At 45.3% G+C, this 20,691-nt stretch overlaps 1 protein-coding gene across 3 annotated transcripts; it reads left to right on the top strand.

Moving 5' to 3' along the window:
- On the top strand, positions 1–20,665 carry fmnl2b (formin-like 2b). Of its 3 annotated transcripts, XM_084347281.1 has the most exons (28): positions 1–710; positions 3,271–3,354; positions 3,928–4,008; positions 4,191–4,267; positions 6,480–6,563; positions 7,504–7,647; positions 7,724–7,850; positions 7,952–8,028; positions 8,468–8,561; positions 8,794–8,868; positions 9,054–9,164; positions 9,402–9,551; positions 9,680–9,781; positions 9,901–10,121; positions 10,247–10,350; positions 10,707–10,895; positions 12,295–12,315; positions 12,915–13,039; positions 13,462–13,664; positions 13,956–14,190; positions 14,301–14,369; positions 14,993–15,073; positions 15,162–15,291; positions 15,382–15,542; positions 16,115–16,216; positions 16,356–16,451; positions 16,633–16,756; positions 18,563–20,665. In XM_084347281.1, exons 1-28 carry the CDS (start codon positions 594–596, stop codon positions 18,649–18,651), a joined length of 3,273 nt encoding a protein of 1,090 aa, XP_084203407.1. In that variant the 5' UTR covers positions 1–593; the 3' UTR covers positions 18,652–20,665. The 3 variants fall into 3 exon arrangements, with proteins under 3 accessions (XP_084203407.1, XP_084203406.1, XP_084203408.1); XM_084347280.1 differs by having other exon boundaries at positions 15,162–15,542; XM_084347282.1 differs by lacking the exon at positions 12,295–12,315.
- The last annotated feature ends 26 nt before the right edge of the window (positions 20,666–20,691 follow it).

Consider the following 20,691-nt stretch of genomic DNA (forward strand, 5'->3'; position numbering starts at 1 on the left):
TCGAGCGAGGTAGACAAAGACTGCAGCTGTGAGAGAGCGAGAGAGAGAGAGAGACAAAGAGGAGGGAGGCCGACTCTCTCTTTCTTTCTTCATGTGGGGGAGGAGAGGGGGAGGATTAACCGGCTGATCTGCGACACGCGCTCACATACAACACACACACATTTCATATCAACACACACACGACACGGCATCAGAGCTTCATCTGGATCAGCATCATCATCATCAGCAGCAGCAGCAGCAGCAGCAGCAGCAGCATCAGCATCAGCATCAGCAGCGAGGACGAGAGACAAAGAGACACAGACAGAGAGAGAGACGGAAGGTGGAGCGAGACGATCTGCACTGTCTGACAAGAGACAGACAGGAGGAGAGAGAGAGACAGGAGGAGAGAAAGAGACAGACAGGCCTTGAGCAGCTCCACCGCCTGTCTGTGTTCAGTGTGTGATGGCCGACCACATGTTCCTGCTGCTGTGTGTCTGCTCAGTGTGTGTGTTGTTGTAGGTGGGTGTGTTCACTGTGTGCGTGTTCACTGTGTGTGTTCAGTCTGTGTGTGTGTGTGTGTGTGTGTGTGTGTGTGTGTTCACTGTGTGTGTAAGATGGGGAACGCAGAGAGCATGGAGAGCCAACTGGCAGTGATCCGGTCCAGAGCCGCCCCAGTTCGACTCCCGATGCCCGACCCGGCTGAGCTGGAGGAGAGGTTTTCCATCGCACTGGTAAATACACACACACACACACACACACACACACACACACACACATTAAGACAGAAGACATGGTGGAGTGTTACACAGTGTGATTTACAGGTTGATGGTGGTTAGCCTGTTAGCATGCTAACAGAGAGTCCAGCTCAGGCTGATGTGATGTCACCAGTTCTGCAGGTTTTTGGTCATAGTTGGACGGATGACTAAAACTGTTCCAGATTTTCAGCCTCTGATTCCTCAGATTGAGTCAGCACGCTGTGTCTACACAGACCTTCATCAAATGAGTTTGTATTCTCATCTCTGAGGGTTAGGGGTTGGATCCAGCATGGTTGGGTTAGGGGCTGGATTCAGCATGGTTGGGTTAGGGGTTGGATCCAGCATGGTTGGGTTAGGGTTGGATCCAGCATGGTTGGGTTAGGGCTGGATCCAGCATGGTTGGGTTAGGGTTGGATCCAGCATGGTTGGGTTAGGGACTGGATTCAGCATGGTTGGGGTTAGGGGTTGGATCTATTGTGGTTGGGGTTTCATTTTAATAATATGTTCTGATCCAGAATGTATTGGACATGCTTTCTTCATGTGGTTTGGTTCATTTGGTGTTTGTTATCTTTAGTTCTGGTTCGGTTCTTAAACCTCAGTAAAGTCACATAAAGTTACACAGACTGACAGCTAAATGCTGATTTATGGTTGCACATAGGCTCTATGCAGAGTGAGCATTTATGCATGTAAGCTGGCGTGCCTGCATTGCTGGCAAAGGGGATACACCGGTACCATACAGCGCTACCCAGAGGTAAAACACCCACCTCATTGGCTCCAAGTTGTGTCTCTGGGCAGAGTGGATAGGCAGAGAGTCCACAGGGAGGACTGTCCCTCCTTGTACACTGAGCTTGGATGCAGGATTTTGGTTTCGTCAAAGACGGTGTCTACCAGGGTTATGGCTGAATTCCAACAGATCCGTGTTTGGTCCTGCTCCACTCTGTCATGGCTCTGCCACGGCAGCAGAGCCAATAGGTTTCACTCTAGTCTATGTGTTTACCTCCACTGGGTCCGCTGCGTTGCGTATCTGCTCCGGCAGATCTGCCGGAGCTGGGATGAATGGCTTCTGTTTCTGCCAGATGCTGGAGCACGATGCAACAATTCACCCAAATTCAGCACAGAGCAAACACAAAGCCAGAAACCAAAACAGCAACATAATATCTGGTTAATTTTCAAAATAAAAAACTCTGTTGACACAGCACAAAAATCTCAAAAAATAGAGAAAAACAATCAATTCTTCTAATCCTTCGGTTGGGAATACTTTGTGTTGTTGTGTTTGTAACACATAGCTATAACTGCGGTAGCACGTGATTATGTACTTATCGTGGGAACTCCTCAGTCTCGCAAAACCAGCTGTCTGGCAGTGCTGCACCATGCCGGACTCAAATCGCAGCCCGTGGGGGTTGCTGGACGACAGATGACAGAGCACAACCATAACGGAGCCGGAACGCAACAGACATGCATCCAGTGGACTCAGCGTTAGGGTTAGAGTTTGGACATCTGGCCTGTCCACTAGTTTCAGCCCTGAGACACTCTGGCAGTGAAAAGCTCTGAACCAGGAGAAAAACCCAAGAAGAGCAGCAACATCTGAAGTGGTAGATGTGTTTACTGGGAAACTACAGGTTACAATGCTGCAGCGTTGTGCACATTGCATTGGCAAATTGTGTTAGCTAATCCAAGTTTGAAACACGTAAGTCTGTTGTTGTTCTGAGAAATGGAGATGGTGTGTAATACTCCCTTCAAACAACAGCTCAAACTGACTCTCACCAGAGTAGAAAGATAAGTGGGAGCAAGAGGACCAGTAGATCAGACTCTAGTCTGAGAAACAAGTCCCTCACAGGTCCTCACGTCTCAGGTGAAGAGGCAGCTCCAGGATACACAAATAAAAGGAAAAGATTCAGATGGACAACCGAACACAGACACTGGACATACGAAGAATGGAACGGACGGATGGACGGAGATCGACTGGAGCAAACTTTATCCTCCAACAGGAAAATGAGCCAAAGCTCCAAACTATGAAGAACTATTTACAGAAGGAGCAGTCAGCTGGTTTTGTGTCCAGCAGACAATCAAATCTGAACCCTTTAGAGCTGCTGTGAAGCACACTGACTGTATGATATGTAAGAAGTGCCCATCAAGCCAATCCAACCTGTGAGAGGAGCTACAGGAAGCATGGAGGGACATTTCCTCTGATCATCTCCACAAACTGACAGCGAGGATGACAAAGTTCTGAGAGGCTGTAACTGCTGCAGATGACACAAAATTATTATTCCAAGTAAAAGTCATTACTTCTCACCTCAGTGTATTTTATTTTCATCATTTCATCATTCATTAGGGTTAGGTTCTTTAGGGGTTAGTGTTGGCTTCTTTACGGTAAGGGTTAGGTTCTTTAGGGGTTAGTGTTGGCTTCTTTACGGTTAGGGTTAGGTTTTTTAGGGAAACAGGTTTATATCCAACTGTTCCAGCGACATCACTGCACAAGTGTCATGAAGACTTTTTAAAATGCTTAAAACTCACTAACCCTTCAAATGTCTTCCAGAATTCGATGAACCTGCCTCCTGACAAGGTGCGTCTGCTGCGTTCCTATGACAACGAGAAGAAGTGGGAGCTGATTTGTGATCAGGTGGGTGGTGTTAATAAGGTTAATGAGTTTGAATCTGTTCCCACCTGAAGAACCAGGACGTCAACCAATTGAGACTCAGGACAGATCAGAGACTTCAGGCTTTATTTTTCTGTATTGTACTTACATATACAGTATATGCTTCTAATACTACAGGTACACTTTACTTTATATTCTGTCCTTTAATTATACTATGTACTGTATATATACTGTACCTCAGTATATGTGCTATACCTCAGTATATATACTGTACCTCAGTATATGTGCTATACCTCAGTGTATGTACTGTACCTCAGTATATGTATTGTACGTTACTTCAGTATATATATAATTGAGTACATTGAGTACCGGCCCACAAAAACCCCGCTTATCAGTCTGAGCCACTGTGTGGTAATCTGATTACTTGTAAATGTATTTGGTAATATGTAATATTTACATCTGATTGATTTAATGAGTGGATCATATTGTGACTAAACTGAACAGGAAGTTAATTTTACCAACAAGGATTAAAACTGATGTCATCCAATCAAACTGTGTGTGTGTGTGTGTGTGTGTGTGTGTGTGTGTGTGGTGCAGGAGAGGTTTCAGGTGAAGAACCCTCCTCACACTTACATCCAGAAACTGAGAGGCTTCCTTGATCCAGCCGTCACTCGCAAGGTGAGCTATGATGTCACACTGAATTGATGACATCACACTGTTGGGGTTTGTTTTTCTAATGATTTAAACAGTGCAAGAAAACCTGCCTGACTCTCTACCTGTCTGTCTCCCTGTATGTGTCTGTCTCTCTCTACCTGTCTGTCTCCCTCTGTGTCTCTGTCTCTCTACCTGTCCTTCTACAGAAGTTCAGAAGAAGGGTTCAGGAGTCGACTCAGATGCTCAGAGAGCTCGAGATTTCTCTTCGCACAAACCACATCGGGTATTTCTTCATCATCACCTTCATCATCATTATCACCATCATCTCCATCATTATCATCATCATCACCATCATCATCACCATCATCATCGTCATCATCACCATCATCTCCATCATTACATCATCATCACCATCATCTCCATCATTACATCATCACCATCACCATCTTCATCATTATCACCATCACCAACATTTTTATTATCATTATCTGTATGATTACCTGTCACTTTCTCCCTTTCTTTCTCTCTGACCTGTCTGTCTCTCTCTCTCTCTCTCTCTCAAATTCAAATTCAATTCAATTCAAAGGAGCTTTATTGGCATGAACGTTTTAACAACAATGTTGCCAAAGCATCTGTCCAACACTCCGACAGAACACAACAAATAACAACATGAACACCAACACAACACCAAGATTGATTTACATTAATTATATATATAGTACATACAGTGTGTGTGTGTGTGTGTGTGTGTGTGTGTGTGTGTGTGTGTGTGTGTGTGTGTGCCTGTGTGTTTGTGTGTGTGTGTGTGTGTGTGTGTGTGTGTGTGTGTGTGCCTGTGTGTTTGTGTGTGTGTGTGTGTGTGTGTGTGTGTGTGTGTGCAGCAGGTATGCCCTGCCTCCTTCTCCCAGCAGTATTTTAATGTTGGGAGGTGGTTCAGCTCTTTGGACTCTGAGATTACAGAGTTGAACTTGTTAAAATAAATGTTCCTGGTGTCGTTGAATGTTTTACATTGTAGGAGAAAGTGCATCTCTGTCTCAGCCTCACCTGTCGAGCAATGACCACATGTTGTGTTGTCTTTTGGTTGCCATGATTGTTTGTGTCTTCCTGTTTGGATTGTCAGTTTGTGGTCACTGAGCCTGTACTTGGTGAGCATCTGTCTCTGCTTCCTATCTCTGACAGTAGAGATGTTCTGCTGACTCATCATGTTTTTAGGGCGAGATAACGTTCTGATCCACTTTGGCTTTTAGTTTCTTCTTTCCAGTGTTGCAGGTTTCTTTGCATTGTGTTATAATGTGTTGACTCTGGTTGTGTTGGGAGAGCAGTGTTGCTGTGAGGCTGTCAGACTGTCTGAGAGGGGCAGTCAGCCTCAGGACCAGCTGACAGAGGGGACTCTTCTCTGGGCTCAGCTCAGAGTCTGGAGGGCTTTGGAGTGGAGGCGTCTCTGGCTGGACTTCAGCTGGTTAAAAAGTTGAGCGTTCTCTGTTGAATGTTAATTATCAGCGGGTCTCTGCCTCATTCAGCTCTACATGCATTTGTTGGTGTGTTTCTGTGTAAAATGTGTCTGCAGACTTCTGCATGTAAAGACTCTGTTGGATGTTTGTCCCAGCGGGTTCAGTTCTGATGACTGAGTGGACCCAGACTTCACTACCGTACAGCGCAGTGGGCTGGATGACACTATGGGCTCTTCAGCTGTTTCCTTTAGTGCATCACTGCCATGTTGAAACTCCCTGATGCTGTCATGTTATACCAAGGCAGGTGTAACTCATGCTGCGTTCAATGACATGATTATTTATGGTAAATTGGTGTTTGTTCTCCTGACATCTGGGGTGTTTTTGAAAGATCATGACATTAGTTTTCTTCATGTTTACTGCCAGGGCCCAGTTCTGACAGAACTTTTCTACCATGTCCAGCTGCTGCTGTAGTCCTTGTTCAGTAGGAGACAGTAGAACAAGGTCATCAGCATAAAACACAGACTTCACCTCTCTATCGAGGAGGGAGAGGCCAGGAGCAGCACACTGATCCAACTCAGCAGCACCTTCATGTATATACACGTTAAATAGAGTGGAGTTAAACTGCAGCCCAGGCGTTCACCTCTTCTCTGGTGAAGACTTCAGTTTGTTTGTCTCCAATTTTAACAGCACACATATTTTCCAGATAGATTGATTTAACCAGATGGTACATTTTGCCCCCTGTACCACAGTGTAGAGTGTGTATAGTACAGTGTACTCTCTGACCTGTCTGTCTCTCTTTCTGACCTGTCTGTCTCTCTCTCTCTGACCTGTCTGTGTGACTCTCTCTGACCTGTCTGACTCTCTCTGACCTGTCTGTGTGTCTCTCTTTCTGACCTGTCTGTGTGACTCTCTCTGACCTGTCTGTCTCTCTCTGACCTGTCTGTGTGTCTCTCTTTCTGACCTGTCTGTCTCTCTCTCTGACCTGTCTGTCTCTCTCTGACCTGTCTGTGTCTCTCTCTGACCTGTCTGTCTCTCTTGGTGTAGGTGGGTCAGAGAGTTTTTGAACGAGGAGAATCGAGGTCTGGACGTTCTGGTCGAGTATTTGTCCTTCGCTCAGTACGCCGTCACGTAAGTCTGAATGATACAATAATAATAATATTAGAATATATGAGACATTAAATGTGAACTAATATGTAATATGTTACTTTAAGTTCTCTCAGTTTGAACCTTAAACTAAATAACAATATACTCCACATGTGTCGGGGGGGGGGGCAGGTGCGGACCGAGGGGTGTCTCAAAGTTATCCCAGAGGGATAACCCCAAATCGCAGTAGCGATAGATTGGAAAGGGGAGAAGAAAGGGTTAGGGTTAGGGTATCAAACTATAGAACTGTATAGAGCCACTACAGGCTTTCTTAATGAAATAAAGCACTAAAATGATTAACTAGACCACCGCTGCCAAGCAGCTCACTCAAAACCAAAATTGTCCAGGAGACCCAGAAAACACGAAATGAAAGGCAAAGGCTGCCCGGGAGACCTTTGATAACCCAAAAGGCTGGAGTCACAACAAACTCTCCAGCAACCCAAGTTATACACTGGGAAACAGGCAACCGACAGCAAATACACACAAAGTTCTGAGTAGGTGTTTATAGATGCACCGACAACTTGAGAAGCCACAGGGAGAACCTCTCACTACCTCTGAAGGGGAGATAATGAGTCAGCACAGGGCACTGGAGACTCAGGGTATATGAAGACTCCCCACACCTGGGCTTAATCACAGCCAATCAGTGCCACACACACCTGATTGCAGTGAGTTGATTCGCTCACCACTCTCACAGGGCCAAAAGAGTGCCCTCACAACATGTATGTTCACGTTGTGAGCTCATATAGTCCAACAGAACAGGGTCTCTCATCGTCAGCATGGATTGTGGTTGTAAAGACGGTCCTGAGACTTTCCCACGTGGTTTCAGAAGTCTGTTGGTTGTTTTATTCATGTTTATACTCTGATCCTGGATCTTTGTAAAGCTCTGAACTACAAACATTTAAAAACGCTGCGTGTGTGTGTTCAGGTTTGATGGCGAGCAGTCGGAGGCCGGGGGTGAGGTCTCGTCCATAGACTCTCCTTGGAGTCGGTCCATAGAGGATCTCCATGGCGACTGCAGCCTCCCCTCCCCATCGTCGTCTGTTCCCCGAGCAGCTCGACACTCCATCAGGTAACAAATGTGCAACAGGTGAAGTCGGCAGGTAGAGTCCGTCCGCTCGTCTGATTTTGTTTCTGTGTGTTTGTAGTTCGACTCTGGTGACTCGATCCAACACTCTGCCGAGTCGTCGCACTCTGAAGAATTCACGACTGGTCTGTAAGAAAGACGACGTTCACGTTTGTGTCATGTGTCTGAGAGCCATCATGAACTACCAGGTAACATCTGACACATACAGAAGATGATGATGTCTGAGCCCATTCACACAGACCATGACGAAGGTGTGAGTGATCTTCATCTGTGTCCTCCTCTTCCTCAGTACGGATTCAACATGGTGATGTCACATCCTCACGCTGTCAACGAGATCGCCCTGAGCCTCAACAACAGGAACCCCAGGTCAGTACTGCACACATGTACTAATACTACTAATGAGAACTACAACAGGAGCCCAGGTCAGTACTGCACACATGTACTAATACTACTAATGAGAACTACAACAGGAGCCCAGGTCAGTACTGCACACATGTACTAATACTACTAATGAGTACTACAACAGGAACCCCAGGTCAGTACTGCACACATGTACTAATACTACTAATGAGTACTACAACAGGAACCCCAGGTCAGTACTGCACACATGTACTAATCTGACCTGTCTCCCTCTCTGGCTCTGAACTGTCTATCTCTCTCTGACCTGTCTGTCTCTCCGACCTGTGTCCCTCTCTGTCTCTGACCTGTCTCTCTCTGTGTCTCTGACCTGTCTGTCTCTCTGACCTGTCTCCCTCTCTGTCTCTGACATGTCTCTCTCTGTGTCTCTGACCTGTCTGTCTCTCAGGACGAAGGCTCTGGTGTTGGAGTTGTTGGCGGCTGTTTGTTTGGTCAGAGGAGGACATGAGATCATCCTGTCGGCCTTTGACAACTTCAAAACTGTAAACACACACACACACACACACACACACACACACACACACACACACAATGATCCTATATTGATCACTATTGATCGAATACGAAAAGAGCTGCAGTTCATGAGGTTTCTACAACAGACAGTTAATAGGAACATTTTCTACCATTGTAGAGCTAATGAACATACATGAATGTATACAGTAATGTATCGTGTGCATTGATTGATTGACTGACTTATTGATTGATCTGTTGCAGGTGTGTTCAGAGTCGATGCGTTTTGAGAAGTTGATGGAACATTTTAAGAACGAAGATGACAATATCGACTTTTTGGTACGACGACTGAACCTGAATCAATATTTAGGCTTTTGATTATAATGTTAAAGTGTTGTTTCACATCACAGTCGTCAGTTACAGTCACTATATTTAACAGATATAACTTGGACCTTTAATGAGGGTGACATCATCAGCAGGTTGATGACTCTGTGTGTGTGTGTGTGTGTGTGTGTGTGTGTCAGGTGGCCTGTATGCAGTTCATTAACATCGTGGTTCACTCTGTGGAGGACATGAACTTCAGAGTCCACCTGCAGTACGACTTCACCAAACTCAACCTGGACGAACACCTTGAGGTAACACGGTCACATGGTCCGCTCTCAGCCAATCACATGAGAGCAACAATCATTCTCTTACTCTGTACTGTACTGACAATCATTATCACATGACCCGCTCTCAGCCAATCACATGAGAGCTCATCATTAACAACAAGTATGTGGACAAAATACACAAATGATAAACTCCACCTGTCTACCTGCGTGTCTCCCAGCTTGTCTCTCGGTTAACTTGGATCTGTGCCTGTCTCACTGCAGAGGCTGAAGCACACAGAGAGCGACAGACTGCAGGTTCAAATTCAAGCGTACCTTGACAACGTGTTCGATGTCGGGACGCTGCTGGAGGACGCCGAGACCAAAACTGCTGCTCTGGAACGAGTGGAGGAGCTGGAGGAGAGCCTGAGCACGGTGAGACAGACAGACGTAGAGGCAGACAGGTGTACTAACACCTGCTGGATGATCAGTTAGACAGATTAGAAGAACACACAGACAGGTGTCATACTGACCTATACCTGTCTGTCTCTCTCTGCCCATAGATGTCTGAACGCCTGCTGGACGTGGAGAACGAAGCGATGTTGAAGATCGTCGAACTGGAGAAACAACTGATGCAAACCAACAAGGAGCTGGACCACGTCCGGGTCAGAAACCACACCAATATTCAGTCATCATGGAGACAGAAAATGTTGTATTGTCTGTTTAACTCCTGTTCTCTGTACCGTCACATGTTCTGCTTCTAACACACCTGTCACCTTTGCAGGAGGTGTATGCGAGCGCTAACACTCAGGTACACACCTTGCGGCGGATGGTTCGGGAGAAGGACCAAACAATCCGGCGTCAGAGTCGTCTGGAGCGTCAGGCTCAGGAGGCCCAGCAGGTTGGAGGACCTGGAGCTCCGCAACCCCAGAGAGGAGAAGGGGACGGGGGGGTGGCTGACTCCGCCTCCCCCTCACCTCCACCCTGTCCTAACCTGTCGCCCAGGTGAGGGACATGACTGTACACCTCCTGCTGGGGAAGCCAACAGCAAACAGACACAGTTAAATAAATTACCTCAAATCAACAAACAACCAATGAGGGTCGATTGATCACCTGATTTATTTCCACAGTCCTGAGACGGTAGCCTATCACAGCATGGGACCAGGGATAGGCGAAGGTCCAGGGATGCCAGCCCCACCCCCTCCCCCTCCTCCCCCACCAATGCCAGGCACAGGTGAGTTTCAACTACACCTTCAGCACAGATTTATTTAAGCTGTACAAGTACACTCAAATACCACAAGTACACTCAAATACTACAAGTACTCTCAAATACTACAAGTGCACTCAAATACTACAAGTGCACTCAAATACTACAAGTACTCTCAAACACTACAAGTACACTCAAATACTACAAGTACTCTCAAATAATACAAGTACACTCAAATACTACAAGTACACTCAAATACTACAAGTAGGCCTACTCTCATATACTACAAGTACTCTTACATACTACAAGTACACTTAAATACTACAAGTACTCTGGATAAAACTTCCTGTTCAACACTACTTCTTCTTCTTTTGTCTTTAAAGTGTCCAACGGGACATTCCCTGCACCTCCTCCCCCTGCTCCTCCGCCCCCCCCTCCACCCCCTCCTCCACCCTGTCGCACCAGTGAGCTGTCCTCCTCCGTCCCCATGCCCCCCCCTCCTCCTCCTGTAGCCCCCCCTCTCCCGGGGTCAGGGGGGTCGCCCACGGTCATCTTTAACTCAGGACTCGCAGGTGAGACTCAAGTTTAAAGCATTTTAAATCATCACATTTTAATGAACACACCTGCGTCGATTCCCAAGAGTGTCACGATTCTCCAAATCCTCCATTTATTTTGTCTTCACATTTTAATGCCACGATCCGACTCACTTCCAATTAAAACATTTTTTTCAGCACCAACTGCTCAGCCATCATTACACAGTCTTGATTTTTAAAGCTCAACAGGTCGTTTGTTTCTGTCCTGAAAGCTGGCACTTGACTGATTCTTCTTTAAAAAGGAAGGTGACATGGAAGTGACATGGTGACATGGTGACATGATGACATGGTTGTGACATGTAACATGGTGACATGGTGACATGATGACGTGGTTGTGACATGTAACATGGTGACATGGTGAAATGGTGACATGATGACATGGTTGTGACATGTAACATGGTGACATGGTGGTGACATGGTAACATGGTGACATGGTGAAATGGTGACATGATGACATGGTTGTGACATGTAACATGGTGACATGGTGGTGACATGGTAACATGGTGACATGGTGAAATGGTGACATGATGACATGGTTGTGACATGTAACATGGTGACATGGTGACATGATGACATGGTTGTGACATGTAACATGGTGAAATGGTGACATGATGACATGGTTGTGACATGGTAACATGGTGACATGGTTGTGACATGGTAACATGGTGACATGGTTGTGACATGGTGACATGGTGAAATGGCTCTGACATGGTAGCATGGTGACATGGTGACATGGTGACATGGTGAAATGGTGACATGGTGAAATGGTTCTGACATGGTAACATGGTGACATGGTGAAATGGTAACATGGTGAAATGGTTCTGACATGGTAACATGGTGACATGGTGACATGGTAACATGATGAAATGGTAACATGGTGACATGGTGAAATGGTTCTGACATGGTAACATGGTGACATGGTGAAATGGTAACATGGTGAAATGGTTCTGACATGGTAACATGGTGACATGGTAACATGGTGACCTGGTGAAATGGTTCTGACATGGTAACATGGTGACATGGTGAAATGGTAACATGGTGAAATGGTTCTGACATGGTAACATGGTGACATGGTGACATGGTAACATGGTGAAATGGTAACATGGTGACATGGTGAAATGGTAACATGGTGACAGGCGGGCAGCAGTCACTAGATGGCAGACAAGTACTTTACAGACTGCTAACCCTAACCCTAACAGACTACATGTGTTTATTTTGTTCTCTCAGAGTTGCCTAAACTGAAATCGTGACATTGATCCACACCTTTCAGCTTATCAGAATCCAGAATTATCAGTCGTCATGCTAACAGTGAATTATAACCTGTTACAAACTGAGTTTTATGTTACTAACAAGCTTTTGTTCTCTCGTTTGCTGACAGAGGGTCCTCTCAAGTTATTCTGTACGTTTATTTATTATTCTTTACATTTTACAGCTTCCTCCATCATCTTCATCAATTAATGTTCATCATCATCATCATCATCATCATCATCATCATCTTCATTGTTTAATCTTCCTCCACCATCATCTTGAGGTCTGACCATCAGTGCTCTGGTCCGACCATCAGAGCATATTTCATATTCATTCTTCATCCCTCTGTCATCACTCCATCAGCTGGAAACTAGAAACTGAGCCCATCAGCCTCCAGCACAACCAGCTTTTGCCTGATTTGTCTCTTATTGTCACATGTTTGATCTCTTTAAAGTGAAGGCAAAGGCATAGAGTTCTCAGGGGATCAGTCGGGGTTAGGGTTCTCAGGGGATGAAGTTTGTGGCACCTTGGCTCAAGTTAAATTCGATTTAAAACTCCTTTATGGATAAAATATATTTTAAAAGTCTTTAATAAAATGTTTAAAATGTGCCACTTTGGTATTAGGAGTGGTTTTAACAATGATCCCAGCCTCTCATCTCATCAGGCTGAGGTCAGGCCTCAGTGTGAACACACCTGTAGACTTTTAAATCTGACAACCTGCTCACCTCTCTCTCTCTCTCTGCTGTGCAGCGGTGAAGATAAAGAAGCCGATCCAGACCAAGTTCAGGTTGCCAGTGTTGAACTGGGTCGCCCTGAAGCCGAGTCAGATCAACGGGACAGTCTTCAATGACATTGATGATGAGTCCATTCTGCGGGTACAATAAAGTCTTATTTGAATCCAATAATTCCATCAAGTCATCAGGATTCAGTGTTTTTTTCATAACAGATTATAGCAGTTTATTAACACAACAGTTAAAATCTAAACTGGGTCGAGAAACATCCAGACATCCTAACCCTAACCCTAACCCAGAGAGCAGCTGCTGAAGAGAACTCAAAATGTTAATATGTCTTCAACATGAAGCCTACAGATGAGGTGTGACCTTTCTTGTCCTGGATTTAACTTGTCTGGTAACACGATGGCTCAATACGGCCAAAGAGACGAGAGAGCCTGCGAGGCATTACTCCAGGCTGAAAAATAAACTTGACCTCCTCTCTCTCCTCTCCTGAAAAGAGTGACCACCTGTCTGAGCAGCTGTTTGATTACATCTCTCTCTCTCTCTACCTGTCTGTCTCTCAGGACCTGGATGTGGAGGGCTTTGAGGAGCTGTTTAAGACAAAGGCTCAGGGTCCAGCAGTGGACTTGACTTTGTCCAGACAGAAACTTCCTCAGAAAGCTCCATCCAAAGTTTCTCTGCTGGAGGCGAACAGATCCAAAAATCTGGCGATCACTCTGAGGAAGGCTGGCCAGGGATCAGAGGTCATCTGCCGAGCCATTCACACGTAGGTTAAAGTCCACCAGTGTAACCAAACACAGTAAGACAAGTACAACAACCTCCACTAGTAAGAACCAGTAACAGCACCACCAGTAAGACAATTCTCCAATAACCAGTACTGACAGTAACAGGACCATCAGACCATCAGATTACCATCTCGGCTCAGTCTGAAGGGTGTTTCTTATTCTCATTATTCCATGAGCCTGGGTTAGGGCTGGGTTAGTCCTTCACACAGGGTTAGGGGTAGGGCTGGGTTAGTCCTTCAGACACCTGAACAGTGTGGTTTGGGTTTCTGTAGATTTGACCTTCGGACAGTTCGGGTGGACTTTGTGGAGTGTCTGATGCGTTTCCTGCCGACAGAGGCCGAGGTGAAGCTTCTACGGCAATATGAGAGGGACAGAAAACCTCTGGAGGCTCTCAGTGATGAAGACCGCTTCATGATGCAGTTCAGCCGCATCGAAAGACTCAACCAGCGCATGTCTATCATGACCTTCATGGGCAACTTCACCGACAACGTCCAGATGTTAACACCAGTAAGTAAGACAGACAGACAGACAGACAGACAGACGGAGAGACAGACAGACAGGTGGAGAGACGGACAAATAAATGTGACCTGTCTCACTGTGACTGTGTTTCCTTTCAGCAACTCCACGCAATGATTGCTGCTTCAGTTTCTATAAAATCATCTCAGAAGCTCAAGAAGATCCTCGAGGTCTGTCTGTGTTTGTCTGTGTGTGTAAATATCCTGTGTGTATGTTTTTGTATATAAATATCCAGTGTGTGTATGTTTGTTTATTGCTTGTTATACACAGTGTGTGTATTTATACATAATCCTCTATATGTATAAACACATCTACATTCAAATTCAATTCAAAGGAGCTTTATTGGCATGAAAGTTTGACAACAATATTGCCAAAGCATCTGTCCAACACTCGGACAGAACACAACAAATAACAACACAAAACACAACACCAAGATTGATTTACATAAATTATATATATAGTGTAGTATATATAGTATGTATATATATATATATTTGTATAGTATACAGTGTGTGTGTGTGTGTGCGTGTGCCTGCATGTGTGTGTGTGTGTGTGTGTGTGTGTGTGTGTGTGTGTGTGTGTCTCACGTTGTGGCATCTGGACACACATTGGGCAGCAGGTGTGCCCTGTCTCCTTCTCCCAGGAGTATTTTAATGTTGAGAGGTGGTTCAGCTCTTTGAACTCTGAGATTACAGAGTTGAACTTGTTAAAATAAATGTTCCTGGTGTCGCTGAATGTTTTACATTGTGGGAGATGATGTCTACATACATGATGTCTTGTTCTGATGTTGTAGATCATCTTGGCTCTAGGGAACTACATGAACAGCAGTAAGAGGGGAGCTGTGTACGGATTCAAGCTGCAGAGTTTAGACTTGGTAACACACACACACACACACACACAATGACCTCCTCTGATTGGTCAGAAACATATGAGATCATGACACAAGGTGTGTTTACGTTCAGCTGCTGGAGACGAAGTCGACCGACCGGACACAGACGTTACTTCATTACATCGCCAATGTGGTGAGAGAGAAATATCCTGTAGTGTCTCTGTTCTACAACGAGCTGCACTACGTCGACAAGGCTGCTGCAGGTGAGTCTGTCAACCAATCAGAAGTCTGCATACTCATCAGACTGTGGGATGCTTACCTGTGTGTTTCACCTGTGTCTCAACGGTGTGCAGTGAGTCTGGAGAACGTGTTGTGTGACGTGAAGGAGCTGCAGCGCGGCATGGAGCTCACCTGGAGAGAGTTCAGTGTCCAACACAACAGCACACTCAAAGACTTCATCAGCAGGCACGAATCACGACTCAGCAAGCTGCAGGAGGACGCACGCATTGCCCAGGTGACATCATACACACACCTGATCACACCTGACCAGGTGACATCATACACACACCTGATCACACAGTAAAGACCACACAGTAAAGACTACACTATAAAGCCCGCACTGTAAAGACCACACTGTAAGGACCACACTGTAAGGACTACACTGTAAAGACCACACTGTAAAGACCACACTGTAAGGACTACACTGTAAAGACCACACTGTAAAGACCACACTGTAAGGACTACACTGTAAGGACTACACTGTAAAGACTACACTGTAAAGACCACACTGTAAGGACTACACTGTAAAGACAACACTGTAAAGACCACACAGTAAAGACTACACAGTAAAGACCATACTGTAAGGACTACACAGTAAAGACCACACTGTAAGGACTACACTGTAAGGACTACACTGTAAAGACTACACTGTAAGGACTACACTGTAAACACCATACTGTAAGGACTACACTGTAAAGACCACACTGTAAGGACTACACTGTAAACACCATGCTGTAAGGACCACACTACAAAGACCACACAGTGTGAAAACTAAGTGTTGATCAATTTTGTTTGGGCTCATTTTAGGATGCGTTTGAAGACGTGGTGAAATTCTTTGGGGAGAGCTCGAAGACGATGCCGCCGTCTGTCTTCTTCCCCATCTTTGTTCGTTTCATTAAAGCATACAGGGTGAGTAACCCTGCCTCCTCTGGAGGTGGCGTTGTCGATGAATCTCAATCTCCTCCCACGTCGTTCATGTTGAGACGGAGCCTAAAACAATACAATAAGAAGTCATGTATTTAAAGTGTGTTAAATTCTGTACATTCAGCTGGCGGAGGAGGAGAACGAGCAGAGGAGGCGTCAGGAGCAGATGTTACTGGAGAAACTGGAGCAGGAGGAGCAACAGGAGGAGGAGGAGACCAAGGTGAGACTGACCCCTGACCTTCAGGGTTCATAGCTCCTGTGGTTCATTTACTGATGGATCTATTTGTTCTCTAACTGAGCTGTCAAAAGTCTCAGTTGAGGTTTTAATGAGCCTAGTTTAAGTTTAAAGTGGAAGATTGAAATAGTGATGACTCACAACATGACTCCCCTCCTCCCCCCAGTCACCCTCCCACAGGGGGAAGAGGCAGCAGCAGGAGCTGATCACTGAGCTCAGACGACGACAAGGAAAAGACAGCCGCCATGTTTACGAAGGGAAGGACGGCGCCATAGAGGACATCATCACAGGTAAACACACGGTCACAGTAAACACACAGTCACAGGTAAACACACGGTCACAGTAAACACACAGTCACAGGTAAACAGAAGGTCACAGGTAAACATACAGTCACGGTCATCAGCACACATGAGGATATAATCCACAAAATATAACTGTGTCCAAATTCAGGGGCTGCAGCCTTCAAGGACGCGGCCTTTGCGGCCCACGAAGGCCAGGTCCTTCGGAGAGACCTTGAAGGCCTCGTCCACTGTTGTTAAATGGGACGGTCTAGCCTTCGGAGTATTTCCTGGTTGTGTCACCAGGTGTTCATGCATTAAAGGCTGTTTTGGTTCAAATCTATCGAACGTGTACATTTAGTGTGTGTACAATGTCAAATCTAAATTGAATTATCAACATTACAAAATAAACATTAACCCATTGGTGAATAACAACTATATTTACCATAGCATCACCAGCGTCACGTATTTTAACTGAAAGTTAACATCTGGAGGTTTTATAGTCCCTTGAGGTTTAACATATCAGGTGTTGGATGTTCAAATGACTAAAAACCGAGTATAAACCCATTAGTTAAATTTGAATGTCATGTCTGCGCCACTTGATGTCGCCATTTTCTCTTGCTTCCTCTTAATTTTATTTCTTATCTTCTTATTATATTGTTTATTTTTTACTTTTTATCATTGTTTAGTGTGACACTGTCTTTTGGCTGCTGTGACTAAGAAATTTCCCCATTTTGACACAAATGAAGGAATTCTGGTTCTGATTCTGATTCTGTTTCGGGACTGAGCAGCGTTGCGCAAAGGATCTTGGGATATGGGAGGCCGCGAAGGATAGTAGCGGTGCGTCCTCCAAAAAGAGGGAAGGGCAGGCTGCATTTGAAGGAGCCTTCAAATTTGGACAGCCTTCGCGCAGCGTTGTGACGTAATTGGCCTTCAAATGCGAACTTCGAGGGCTGCAGCCCCTGAATTTGGACACAGCCACTGACACACTGGCTGTGTCCAAATTCAGGGGCTGCAGCCCACGAAGTTCGCATTTGAAGGCCAATTACGTCACAACGTTGCGCGAAGGCTGTCCAAATTCAGAGGCTCCTCCAAACGCAGCCCACAAATGCAGCCTAGCCTTCCCTCTTTTCGGAGGACGCACCGCAACTATCCTTCACGGCCTCCCATATCCCAAGATCCTTTGCGCACCGCTGCTCAGTCCCGAAACAGAAGAGGAAGCAAGAGAAAATGGCGACATCAAGTGGCGCAGACATGACATTTAAATTTAAGTAATGGGTTTATACTCGGTTTTTATTCATTTGAACATCCAACGCCAGATATGTTAAACTTCAAAACCTCCAAATTTCAACTTTCAGTTAAAATATGTGACGCTGGTGATGCTGTGGTAAATATAGTTGTTATTCAATAATGGGTTAATGTTTATTTTGTAATGTTGATGATTAAATTTAGATTTGACACATTTTGTCGTTAATTTTTGTACACACACAAATAAATGTACACGTTTGATAGATTTGAACCAAAACAGACTTTAATGCATCTCTTCATTCACAAACGTGACGTAAGTGTAAGGGGCGGGAACATCTGGTGAGGCAACCAGGAAATACTCCGAAGGCTAGACCGTCCCATTTAACAACGGTAGACGCGGCCTTCAAAGACCTGTCCGAAGGACCCGGCCCTCGTGGACCGCGAAGGCTAGGCCACTGAAGGCTGCAGCCCCTGAATTTGGACACAGCCACTGATCCCTGTCTGTAGTACAGCCCTCAGGTGTTTCCTGTCTGTCATCTGATTGGCTGTTTTGTTTTTCTTCACCTGTAGCTCTGAAGACCGTCCCTTTCACGGCCCGATCAGCCAAACGCAGCTCTCGCTTCTTCTGTGACCCCGCCCACTCTGAGGAGCACTACTGAGAGAGAGCGAGAGAGAGTTTATATGTCAGCATGTTTAAGGACGATGACGCGTCTCCTTCATCTGGCCACACCCACTTCTAATCGATGGGACCAATCAGCACTTTGAACATTTCTAATCTGTTGACGTGAACTGATGACATCATGTTTTCTATGTTATTTTATTGGTCAGTTTGTGCACAGACCTGGTACCTAGACACCACCTGACCTTTGACCTCTGACCTCTGGCTTATTGTTTTCACATCTGTTTCCTGTCAGTAGCATTATGTTCCAGTCAGGCCTGACTGTTGTCAAACCAAACTTCATTCAAAAAATTGGCATTTTAATATGTTTCTTCTGATGAAGCTGGTGGAGCAGTAACAGGCTGATCTGGTGTCCGTCTGGTTAGATTCAGATTGACCAATCACAAGACAAGAAACACTCTTCTTGAACTTTTGATCTATCACATGGTCTTCCTCAGCAGAAGATGTAGTTTAATTGAACGGTAGCTGTTCAAATTTCTAAATTTTCAAGCACTTTAAGAGCTTCTTTTCCATGTAGGCTCAAAATTCATCTTAGAATAAAAATGTTGAATTTGAACATGAGTGTCCTGAGCGACTGAAGACTGCACATGATTTCTAAAGTAAATACAGTTCCTCTTCCTTCACTTGAAAGAGAATAAAGGAGGACATTAAGGAGATTCTGCACATTGTTAGAAAGATGACACTGTTGAGCAGAGTTCTGTTCCAGACCGTATCGTAAGATGGTGGACAGAACCACCGTGATGTCACCCGTCGCCATTTTTGTTTGTTGGAGCCAGAGGTGACTTGGGAGCTGGGGAGGAAGTCCTGATTGGATCTGGCTGAGAACCTGAGGACACGTTGCCGTGGTGATGACTAAATTGTCCCAGTTATGTTCTGTTTTACTGTAAATGAACAGAAATCAGAGACCGAGACAATGAACTCATCAGGAAACTGATGTTTCTCATAAGCTTCCATACAGTCAGACTTCTGTTTGGAACCAGTGGAGTCCCTGCTGGACGTTAGACAAAATGCAGGTTTAAGACACACTGTGGATATTGTTCATATCAAATATTCAACATGGACACAAATGCCTCATGAGTTCATCATCAAACGCTGAAAGTCACATGAAAAAACTTTGTACAAAGTTCTGGGTCAGTTCACGGTGAAGAAACTGTACCTCTCCCCAGTAAAAACCAGACCCAAAGTCCTGGTTTAGGTCAACAGGTCTGTGGTTCTGTGGTTGCTCTGGGTTCCTCTGGTCTGTTTCTTGTACAGGGTTCTTCTCCTTTTACAATATTGTGTTCTACTGTATTTATTAGCCTTACCAGAGCTGGAGATAAAGAGTCTGGCACCTGTCTGAAGAGCTACCTTTAAATTCAGTGCATTACAAACAGGAAACAGTGTTAGCAGAAAGCACTACACCGTCAGAACCACCTTTACAGACAAACCCTGCTTATCTGACACCCAGACTCTCCCGTCGACTTCCTGAGACCAAACCTCCCTCTGAAGTCTTGCTGTTAGCCTGTTAGCTAGCACCAGAGCCGACCTGCTGTTACCTTGTTAGCTGGCAACAGAGCAGACCTGCTGTTAGCCTGTTAGCTGGCACCAGAACTGACCTGCTGTTAGCACCATAGCCATCCTGCTGTTAGCCCGTTAGCTAGCACCAGAGCCACAGCATCACAAAGACCGGCTTCAGTCTGGAACGTGTTCGATCAGGTAACATGATGTCAGTGTGTGAAAGCAGACAGGTGGAACTTGTTTTAAATTGTCACCTGACAGGCGCTGTAGAAGACGTCAGCATGTTGCATCACTGACGGTTCAGTTGTGAGTCTGAACTGATTTACCCCTCCCCTCCAGTCAAAACAAGACAAAAAAGTGAAACAGCACAACGTTTTCTACGTGTACATACATTTTCTATAAAGCTGTGTAGCGTTGCTCGTACTGTTTGTGTTTGTTGGTTGTTGGTGGTGATTCTGCACTTGATGGTGTAAATAAAACGCACCGTGTCCACATGATGCTGCCGTCTCTCTTCAGTCCGATG

This window comes from Pagrus pagrus (genome assembly GCF_965226575.1).
Source record: "Pagrus pagrus genome assembly, chromosome: 24".
NCBI lineage: Eukaryota > Metazoa > Chordata > Actinopteri > Spariformes > Sparidae > Pagrus > Pagrus pagrus.

What these genes read in the sequence shown, in the direction of transcription:
- fmnl2b (XM_084347280.1), top strand. Translation starts at nt 594, where the DNA reads ATGGGGAACGCAGAGAGCATGGAGAGCCAACTGGCAGTGATCCGGTCC. An exon ending in CTTTAACTCAGGACTCGCAG is followed by an intron (nt 10,896 to 12,294) that starts GTGAGACTCAAG and finishes GTTTGCTGACAG; the next exon opens with AGGGTCCTCTCAAGTTATTC. An exon ending in GGGTCCTCTCAAGTTATTCT is followed by an intron (nt 12,316 to 12,914) that starts GTACGTTTATTT and finishes TCTGCTGTGCAG; the next exon opens with CGGTGAAGATAAAGAAGCCG.